General features: G+C 32.5%; 1 protein-coding gene across 1 annotated transcript; it reads left to right on the forward strand.

Annotated features, from left to right (window-relative positions):
• Positions 1–689: 689 nt before the first annotated feature.
• LOC132758966 (sodium-dependent glucose transporter 1-like) lies at positions 690–4,898 on the forward strand. The gene is made up of 4 exons (XM_060750672.1): positions 690–1,607; positions 2,965–3,068; positions 4,005–4,186; positions 4,483–4,898. Exons 1-4 carry the CDS (start codon positions 1,434–1,436, stop codon positions 4,695–4,697), a joined length of 675 nt encoding a protein of 224 aa, XP_060606655.1. The 5' UTR covers positions 690–1,433; the 3' UTR covers positions 4,698–4,898.
• The last annotated feature ends 6,509 nt before the right edge of the window (positions 4,899–11,407 follow it).

Raw genomic sequence — 11,407 nt, forward strand, 5'->3', positions numbered from 1 at the left:
TGTTTACAAAGGAATCCATTCGGTAACTTTAATACTGAGTATTACTTTGTTGGACACGACTAGTGAGAATGGAGCCAATATACATTGTGTACTCTTCCAGCTCATAACAGGTAGATCTACGCAGTTCTTCGTGATGTTTGTAAACGGAATACAGAATGAAATACAGAATTCTGCTGAGTTTATAGAAGTCCAGAATAAAGACTTAAATGTGACAGATTAACTATAGAATAAAGAAAGCGAAAATTGACTAGGCCGGGTCTGTTTCATTTTGAAAAAAAATATTAAAAAAGACTTATCGTGGTAAAGATAAAAAGGAAGCACGTTTCCTTCCAGATACTTCAATATATACAATTTATACAGGTCAAGGTAGGTAACTCTAACATCTTGCTTTGACGTACAGGTAAGAACTCTACATCATTTTGCAAATTCTAACTGGCTAAGATTATGACTCCCGAAGGGTCACAATAAATACAATATATTCCAGGAATGTAACCGATTCGCAATCAACAGAATTTGAAAAAAAAACATGTCATTACGATCCGTTACTATGATACTTCCATGGTATAAGCGTGTTAGTTTTTTCTCGTCACATAGATATCATCCAACGCTTTGAAGCAGTCTATTCACAAGACAACGAGTTCAACAAAAGTTTGTTTTGTTTGCTTTTTGTTTAAATTGGATATTTCGTTGACAAAAGTATTGACTCTTCATCAATATTAAAGTAAAGGGAAAGTGAAAAACAGATCTAATTTTACTTGATCATGTTGTTACCAAACTAATTTCAAGACACGATATCGCGCTTTGTCATTACCAAACAGATTTTTTCAAGATGGCAGACTATAGTTTTGTCACATGCTATCTACAGTACTTTGAATTCTAAAATATTAAGAGAAATTGTTGTTAAAGAAAACTATTTGAAAGTATAAAATAATCACCTACCTTCATGACTGCCATCTTTTAAATTTTATAATGCAACCACGAAGTCGATTCCGTACTGCACGTTCCCTACGGTGAATTATTAATCTTGTGTAGATAGCAAGGTACTAGTAGCATAATCAGAACGTTAGTTTATCGCATATGAAGTAACTTTTATCATTTACATGCGCGGTTTATACATGGTAAGAACACTTTAGAATATTTGGTAGACTTATAATATATGTTTAGACATTTGTTATCAATATTGAATGACTGAATCTCGTAGTTACATTTTTCAGTTACGCAAGCTGGCAAAGAAAGCAAAAACATTCTTGAGTATCATAAAATTAATTGTTAGTGGTAAAGTTAACAAACAAGCAGGAACTATTCATTATATGTGAGCTCCCCTAATTGTGAAATTAATTCAAACTATCATCGAACTTGCTGCTCGAGGATTATTAGTCCCCTTACATGTGACGACATCGATAAGAACGCATAAAGAACAATATAAATTGACGATGAGTGAAAAGAATGATTCGACAGGCAAGCAAATATTTTACTCAAGTGAGACAAACGAAACAGTAATAGAGAACGGGAGCAATGGGAAAATACAGAACAAAAACACAGATAACACGGCAAATAGACATCGAATTTTGCATACATTTTGTATATTCATCTGTATCCTTGCAATGGTAATAATTATGTTATTTAATGCATTGCCAAATACATTGTGTATTTGTTTCAAGCTTGCTTTACATATGTTTCATTATTCTTAAAATTTAGACCAAACATTCTTCAAAATAAACTTGTTTAGGAAACTCGGCATCCACATATAATTCTCTCGTGGTTTGTACTCAATACTCAATACTATCAGTATAGCTATTTACGGTATAACAGTTATAATGGGCCCGTTCACTTTCAAACATTCCTTGTAGATTACATTGTGATGTATGTATATATCTAGCCCTTGCATTCGTCTTTAATGTGTAAAATTGCATGCGTGCAAGCGCTGTATGTAAATTCGGTATGATAACAGTTGTAGGTTATTTACCGGAGTTAAATGTATGCTGTATATTACGGTGGCCTAGAGATGATAAACATATTATCTTGTGGCCTCAAGATTTTATCTTGTGGCCACAAATTATTATCTTGATGTCTCGAGACATTATCTCATGGCAACGACTTATTATCTTGTGGCGACAACTTATTTTAGCCAATGAAACTAGTCGTTTCATCTTGAACGAAAGTTAATATCACACTGGTCATAGCTTTTGAAAAAGCGGTGGGTCAAAAGCTGCGACAGCGGTGAATTCGTCACAGTTTCTTGAAACTACAAGGTAATAAGTTGTTGCCCGGAATAATATCTTGAAGCCTCAAGATGATAAGTTTTGGTCACAAGATAATGTCTCGGGACATATTATTTCGTGGCCACGACTTATCTTGTTGCCACAACTTATAACCTTGTGGTCTCAAGATACTATCTCGTGGCCACGACTTATTATCTTGTGACCATAACTTATTAACTTGTGGCCACGAGATTGTAAGTTGTGTCCACAAGATAAAAAGTTATCTTGAGACAACAAGATAATAAGTAATGGTCAGAAGACAATAAGTCGTGGCCACAAGATAATTTACAAAAGGATACTGCAAATATCACCTGTATGCAACCGCAGTTTATCCTCAATGACGTATTATACTTTCAAGAAATTTTGTCTCTTCAACGACTCTAAGTGAGCAGAAAATTGATATAATGGCATGGTATAATAATGCCGAGTGATTTTTTGTGTACACAAACTGCTTCCCTACAGCACGGACAAAAATGAGTATTTTGGTAACCCATACTAATGGCCATTACAAAACGTATTCTATTAATAAGATATTAAGTTTTCCAAGAAGTTTTCCATGACAAGCCGAATATTTTGGTAAAACAACCATTATTACAGTGAGTGAGCTAAATAAAAATATTTTGAAATAACTTTAATTTTCATTTGTTCAGGAACTTATCGCATGCCAATACAGTAAACATAATCATTATAACTTCTATAATAGGGGTGGAGAAACGCTTTGATTGGTCCAACTTTACCTGATATTAGAATCATAATAGACGAGAATCTTGCCACGGCATCTTGGATATTTACAGCTAAATCACTAGGGTAAGTTGTAGAGATTCTACTATAATATTTTTATGAGGTTGTCTGGTGTTATTATGTAGATTATTACGTGAATAAACAGAAAAGCTCTAGATGACAAAGAAATATTATTCAACAAGTTTTGAAATTGCACAAACCTAAACGCAAGTAGTTTTTTGAAGTAGGTCTCGCCACTTGGTCATGGAAAGCAAGCATCCCTCGTTTCCGGGTTTAAATTTTTATTTTGGATACGGGAAAAAATTTATTGTCTTTACACCCATTTTTTTAATTTTATTGCCCAATTAAAATTTTAAGCCCTTTTTAAAATTTGAAAATTTTGGTTTCGCTTTTAAAATCCTGATAAAGTTGGTTTTTTCTTCTTGTCAAAAAAGGCAGGAAAAAAAGAAAATAAATTTGACCTTTTTTTTTTTCAGTTTTTTTTTTGAACGGGAAAAAAAATTTTTCCCTTTTTCGTGCCACGGTATTTTAAATATTTTAAAGAATATTTTAAACTTAAACGAAATTTGGGGGCTTAGCAAAAATTTAGTAGAATCATTTTTTCCTTTCGAAAAGAGACCCTTTCAACTACATTATTCCTACCTTTTAAAGTTATTTTAATACCAAAACAATTTCTACTTTTTATGATAAAGAAATTAATCAAAACATCAAAACGAGTAATTTTAAAGATAAACGAATAAACTGATGTTTTGTACATTAAAAGCCACCCAATAAATTACACAGTAAAGTATCATAAAGTGGGAAATTTGACTAATGAAAAAATGGATAAAGTGACTCAAAAATGTCCACATTATGTTTGACCTTACAATAATGTCAATGATGTAGGAACATAATGCTTCTAGAACATTATTAAGCTTATATCTTTTTTAAAAAACAAAACAACCAAATTTTGGAATTTTTCATACTGAAAATGAGTTTGTTAAAGTGTTTGTTTGTTTTCAGTGGGTTACTTGGAGCTATCTGCGGCGGTTTTGCTTATGATCGTTTCAATAAAATAGGTGTGTTTGTCGTTATTGTTATAATAATGGGAATTTCTTCTGCCGTAGCACCTTGGTGCTACCACCTGGCGGCAATGCTGGTCGTTCATGGGTTTCATGGAGTTTGCGCAGCTTCTTTTGAAACAGGTTATTTTTTTTCTAAATGTCAATTAAATACTTATTTATAAAGAAATTGCACATGTCATTTACCTGTCTTTCTTGTCTGTTGAATTGGTAATTAATATAGATAGGTATCAATCTTTTTTATGTAAGTGAGCCCTTGTGAGTAGTGAGTAAAGTAATGCTGTTTTCATACCAATGAAGGTTGTCATGATAATCGCATTTGTATTACATTAGATTTTCAGTATAGTATGGAAACAAAATTAGCAAAACTATATATACCAAAATGTTTTGCATTTACATTTTATATGTCTCAATTTTAGCGGCGATTGCTGACATTGCTCTTGTGTGGAAACAGAAAGCTGGACCTTATTTGCAAGCTATGCAATTTGCTTTTAGTGTTGGAGCGATTATATCCCCTTTGGTTGCAGAACCTTTTCTAGCGAAAACAATTACATTTCCAGCCAATTTTGAACGCTTTTTCAAATGTTTCAACGTTTGTGCCTCTGTATTTGAAACACACAGTGAAATTTACTGACAAGTTAGCAGTACAAGAAGAAATAACTGGCAACATTTCTGTAACTGATATCGGAGAATCTATGATTTATATTCCATACAGTGTGACGGCACTCCTTTGTTTATTGTCGGCGAGTTTGTTTGTTGCGACTTTCTGTTTTTTACGGCAGTGTTTATGAAAATCTCAATGATGTGTCGGCATGTGAAATTTACTTCTCATCGAAATCGGTAACTTCATAAGTAAGAGGATGAAATATACATTTACCATGTTGTTAGCGTCGGCTTTGTTGCTCTATGTCGTTTAGTCAAAATAGTTTACAGGATTTCTCATGTCATTTTTAGTATCGGAGCGAAAATGGAGTAAGGCAATGGGATCTGTTGCGTCTTCTTGTCTTTTGGATTACTTTTGGAATTGGAAGATTATCTGGTATTGTTATTATAAAGTCTATCAGTATGTCTTCCATGATTCTCATATTAAGTTCCACATGTCTTTCTGGTGCGGTGATATTTCTGCTCGCTGTGATTTTTGATCAAATCATATTGGAGTGGATATCCATTGGAGTCATTGGTTTTGGAATGTCTGTTCTATTTGGTTTACCATTTTCGTGGTTGTCTAAAAATGTCTGCACACTGACAGGTAAAATGGCGAGTATTTTCTTTATCTTTAATTGTGTTGGAACTATGGGTGTACCTATTTTAGTTGGATATCTGATGGACAAAGTTTCACAAATGTGGTTCATTTATTCAAATATATTTTTGAGTTTTTCTATGTTTGTAACCTTCGTTATTGCTATGGTGTCTTTCAATTTAATGAAGAGAGTTCATAAAAGATCAGAAAAAGCCAATATCATGTTAAAAGCTGAAGGTGGGGATTGAATGTTAAAGATGTAAAAAGTTCAATCCGTTTTCGTGAAATTACTTTAAAAGGGCAGAATTTAAAATTTTATTTAAAGTAAAATGTACATTTATAAATTTTGTGTTTGAAATAAAAGTCTGTTTGAGTTATCATTTTGTAAGTAAAGTATAAAAATAATTTTTGTTCATGTTAAATTTATTTTATAATTTAAAAAAACTAATATTAGTTTAAAAAAAAAGTTCCATAGTTTGGGCTTTATAAAAGCACGTTTCTACTCAGTTTTCAATTCTTGTTGAAAACCAAAAAAAAAAAATGCTTTTTTTTTTGTACCCAAAATAAGCTTGCTCTTTTGTTTTGTCTCATTGATATAAAAAGCGCCCTTTTCAAAAGGGAATTACTGAGAGATCAACAGATTTGCTTTTATTTCCCTTTATAGGGAATTGGTTATAACACAAAGCAAAGAAGACGGATTGACATGATAAGTATATCGAACAGGTTAATCTTAATGGACGAAAAAAAGAAATACAAGGCACGCATTCAAAATGGATTACCGTTCTATCAAATGGTAAAGTGAAGGTCAAAGTAATGATATCAAAATAGTTCTGATAGAAAACTTAAACAATTGTTCACCGGTGAATTGAATAAACACTGACACTGAAGTGTATATTGTAAATATTGATTAGAACCTAGTGAGAAAGTGACTAACACGTAGAGCATAATGATATACTATTCAAGAGGGAAACCGAGCAAAAGCCATACCTACTAAAACTAAACCGCAACCGAAACGAACGTCCTGTACTTGTACAATTGCGTTTCTGAAATATCTAATTTGCATAGAATCGATATGTCGATGAATTACTAGAAGAGAGACTATGCATATCATCATATTCAGTTTTAGATGTAACTTGTACCATGATATGTGACCAAACCACCTATTAGTAAGTGATATTTTCTCAAATAATTCATACACTGATTTGACGGATAGACTTACGCCATTTTACTAAATAAAGGTACAGTAATTCGGTGAGATGTTAAAAGACTATGTAATGTTGTATGACAAATTTATGTATATTATTATGAAACACACTGTAAACATTCCTTGATTCGTTATATATTAAACAAAAAAATCATTTGTTTCATATTGTAATTATTGAAATTAAGATTGTCTCTTAACTGTATCAACACATTAATGGCACGGTAAACTAAAATTAAGTATTACGATATTTCATGGTTATTAAATGACTGATCAGATTTCAACGACTTTTGTATCAAAAATGTAATGCTACAATATTGGCAGGGTCAATTCTCAATGTTAAAAAGTGACCATGGGTCATATTTAACCACTGGGGTCATTTTTAAACGGAGTCAAAATTTAATGTACCACTTGTATTCCTTACTACTAGAAGCCAATTATCTGACACAACGATTGCTTCATCATTATTATTATTATTTGGTTTTTGTAGTTGTATTTTTATGTTGCAGTGTATCTAAGCATGATACAGACAACATTAAAGGTATTAAACAAAATGAACTATGCAGTGATAAGGTAAATACTAACCTTAATGTCACTAAAAGCTGTTGATACTTTCTGTTACAACTATGTCTTGTTTATTCTGTAAAGTGACACATGTTATCATAAAAGACTTATGATTTTTAAAGGGAGCATATTTCCTTCAATATGCTTCAATATATACAATGCATACAGTCCAATGTAGGTAATTTTAACATCTAGCTTTGACGTAAAGATAAGATCTCTATGCCATTTGCAAGTTTTAAACGATTTAGATATTAACTTCCCAAATGTCACAATTCATTCTATATTTTCCAGAAATGTAACCGATTCGCAATCAACAAAATTTGAAAAACATGACATAACGATCCGTTGCTATGGTGCTTACGTGGTATATGTGTGTGTGTTAGTTCTGCATGTCACTGACATGCATTTCATACCCAACGATGAAGTTATTAGACAATGAATCCAACAATTTTTTTTGAATAGATATTTCTTTGATAAAAGTGTTGACACTAAATCAGTACTAAAATAAATGGCAAGTGAAAACATATTATTTGCGAAAACCTTGGACTAGGCCTTCTGTAAAAGGAGCAGATTTTTTTAAGAAGTTCAAAAAAGCAGATTATTTTAAAGTAATGAGTTACCAACGTCCCCCGCCTCGGGAAGTTTTATATGAAGCATAAAAGTGTGCTATTTCAAAAGATTGAGGTATGAATCTCAAGACTTTCAGTTCAAAATAATGATCAATGCTAGATCTGCAAATGCAACAATAAATTTGTTAAAGAAATAAAATGAAACATGGAATTTAAAAATCTATCATGTTAAGCTTTGACCTAAACCGTGTTGTTTGTGCCGTGTGGCGGCTGTAAAAAGTCTCCCCGTACATGCAATCAATGTTGTTATATTTTCATCCTCAAGGGATTGTTCGGCGTTCAGTGTCTATGTTGTTCCATACTGTTTTGGTGACACTTTTGCTTGTATGCTCACAACCGTGTTGTTTGTGCCGTGTGGCGGCTGTAAAAAGTCTCCCCGTACATGCAATCAATGTTGTTATATTTTCATCCTCAAGGGATTGTTCGGCGTTCAGTGTCTATGTTTTTCCTATTTTTGTGCACTTTTGTTGTATCTCAAAACCCGGTGTTTTTTGTCCGTTGGGCTGTAAAAACCCCCCGTAATAATAATGTTGTTTATTTTCCCTCCTGAGGGATTGTTGCTTCAGTGTCTAATTTGTTTATATTTTTGGGAACTTTTGCTTGTTCCCTTTGTTTTTTTTTAAAATTTTTAAAAAAATCCCCTTTAACATGGAGAATTATAGATCGGCACAAAATAAAAACAGACTATGTAATCTTTGACCCCAAGTGTGACAGGAAGGGGCCCCCCCTACAACATTTATTTTGTGCTATTTGTGCCCAAAATTTTTAAAAATCTATAAAAGTTTTTAGAGACCAAAAAATATAAACTTAACAATATGTTTTTTTTTTTGTCCTCTAAAGTTGTATCCTTGACCTTGTAGAGATGCAGGTGTTACGAAAATGACACTTGTCTTAGTTATAGTGATTTTGTGCCAAATTTTCAATCCTTTGATCTTTGAAAAAGTTTTGTCCGGAGCACAAAAAATACCCTGTAACATACTATGTTCATGTTTGACCTCCAAGTGGACCTTGAACCTTGGGAAGTAGGTGACGGTTGTTTGGCGCATGAACATCGTCTTTATTATAACAAATAATTTGTGCAAAGTTTATTTTGAATTCCTTTGATAATGACAAATTTTATGGACCGACCACAAAAGTGTGAACGGCGGAAGAACGGACGTTCTCACAGGACAGTAAAATTATGTTGCTACTCTAATTGTTCTCCTATTGTTCTTTTTAGCACACCCAAAAGAAAATAGCCACAATAAAAGCATTACAGACAATGAATGACATCAAAGAGAAAGAACAGTTACATTTATTGTCACTCTAGCCATATAATTTCTGTCCCGTGAAATGCCAATGGGGGAAAACGGACGGATGAGGGCGGAGCCTAAATTTTTATATTATTAAAAAACATTCGAAACCCCATGTCCCTTTTTTGGGTGAAGTGGATTTTTCAACTGCGAATTCGGCCCATGACCCAATGAATGTGTGATATGAAAATTGCGTCGTGGGGACGGCGAATTTCAAACCTCCGTTTTGATTATATACCCTGTGTATTGACGTCTAAGTTAAAAAACCCTGAAAGGTTTTTTAAAATATGTTTTCTTTTTCGTTTGCAAATTCCTTTAAATTGACTTTAGCATGGGGGTAAATAAATTTAAAAGCTGTGGGTTTTTTGAAACGCGCAATGCTTTGATGATATTTTATATAAATTAATGCTCAAGCGCGTACGAGAAAATGGAAAAAATTTAAAAAATTTACCTGTCACCTGGTAAAAGTTTTAAATTTTTTCTCCGGTAAAAAAATTTAAAAACATTTTATCTCAGAAAAAACTTTTTTTCATGAAAAGTTTTATGGGAATTTGGTTTTTTTTTATTAACGAAACCCTTTCGATTTCATTTAATGGGAAAAAAGGGGGAACATCTTTAAAAATTTCCCCTAAAGTATCGCGCGCCCCTGCTTAAAGAACAGAAAGTTTTATGATGCAGAGGTCGAAAGATTTTTTGTTCCATCATATACTGTCAACGACATTTTAATTTTTTAAAACAAAATTTGGGTTTTAAAAGAAAATTATTTGAAAAATAAAAAATTTTCACCAAACCTCTTTAAAGCACTAAGCGATCCCTTTTATACGACCCAAATAGTAAAGTTTTTATTTTTTTAAACTTTAAATCTTGTGTAAAAGTAAGGTACTGCAAAACATTATCAGAACGTAAGTTTATTACATGCAGAAAATTTATCTTTTAAACATGCACGCGGTTTATTTTCTGGCACATATTTTACTTTGGGTTCAAACAATTTATTCGTTCGACTTATTACAAATTTTTTGCCAATGTTGAATGACTGAATATTTTTAAGTTATAAATTTTGTATTTCGGAGACCCCAAAAAAAAATTGTTTGGGTATCCCCCGAAATGATTGGGAAAAAAAGAATTAATTTGGGGAGAAAACAGGAACTATTCATATGTGAAACTTTTTGGATTTTACCTTAAATTTTGACATTATTTATCGAAAATTGTTTTCTCCCAGGAAATTTTAAGTCCCCCTTTTATGTGACGGGCATCGAAAAGAAAAGGGAAACGAGAACCAAAACCCAATTTACGATGGGGAGCAAAAATGATTCGACAAGCAAGGGAAGAAATTTTTCAAGCGGGGGACAAAAAGAAACAAATAAATAGAAACAAAAAGACGGACAAAAACGGCGAAGAGGGATCGAATTTTCATAACATTTTGGGGATATTCATCAGTTTTCTTTGCGGGTGGGAAAGACTTTTTTTATTACATTGCCAAGTATTTGTTTGAATTTTAAAGTCAAAATGACGTGGTAAAAAAAAAAGGGGAAAAAAATGTAATATAATTATTTACCTTTTTAACGCCCAAATTTCTCACAATAGATAAATTTCCCAAAAAATTTTTCAAAATTTTCCTCCCCTTTGGGAAAAGGACAACAAATCATTAATTACAAAGTATGAATTTTTTTGTATTTTTTTGTATGATTTTGGTGAATTTTTTAAAATTTAAAAATGAAGAAACTATGAAAAGATTGGGGAGATTTTATCTTACTTAAGCTTATGCAATTTGGAAAGGGCCCTAAAAAAGGGGACAAGGGGGAAATTTTTAAATTTCTATGTAAAAAACATTTAATTTTAAAAAATAAATTTAAAGGAATTTAAAAAATTATTTTGTCAAGAAAAGGGTCTCGTCACCAGGTCACTTTAAAGCAATCATTCCCCGTTTTTTTTTTTTTTGTTGTTTTTTCTTAATGGGAGCACGGACAAAAAAGTTTTCGAAATATTTCCATTTTTCCAAATTTTTGGGGTCATTCAAGGGCAGAAATTCGTTACATTGGTACTTTGAATGATAAAGCCTAAAATAAAAACGAAGGGAAGTGAAACATAGATGCAGAAGGTTTGTAGGGAAAGGTTTGGGGGAAATGGGGCATACACTGTTTAGGTTATGTTGGTGCTTTAGGTATTTCCACTGATAATTTGTTTGGCGCAACCCGTCAGGAGACATTGGGGGGGACAGAAAAAGGGGGATGCAAGTGGAAGAGAACTGAATAAATGACATCTGATATAAGACATGGTAAAAATAATGTTGAGTTTTTAAATTTTGTGTAAAACAAACTCTTTCCCTTTGGGGGAAAAAATGAGACATTTTGGTCACCCATGCTAATTTTCCCCTTATAAAGGTATTCTAAATTTAAAATTTGGGGGTTTCCAAGATCG

This window comes from Ruditapes philippinarum, unplaced genomic scaffold (assembly GCF_026571515.1).
Source record: "Ruditapes philippinarum isolate M1 unplaced genomic scaffold, ASM2657151v2 ctg5748_1_1_1_1, whole genome shotgun sequence".
Classification (NCBI taxonomy): Eukaryota; Metazoa; Mollusca; class Bivalvia; order Venerida; family Veneridae; genus Ruditapes; species Ruditapes philippinarum.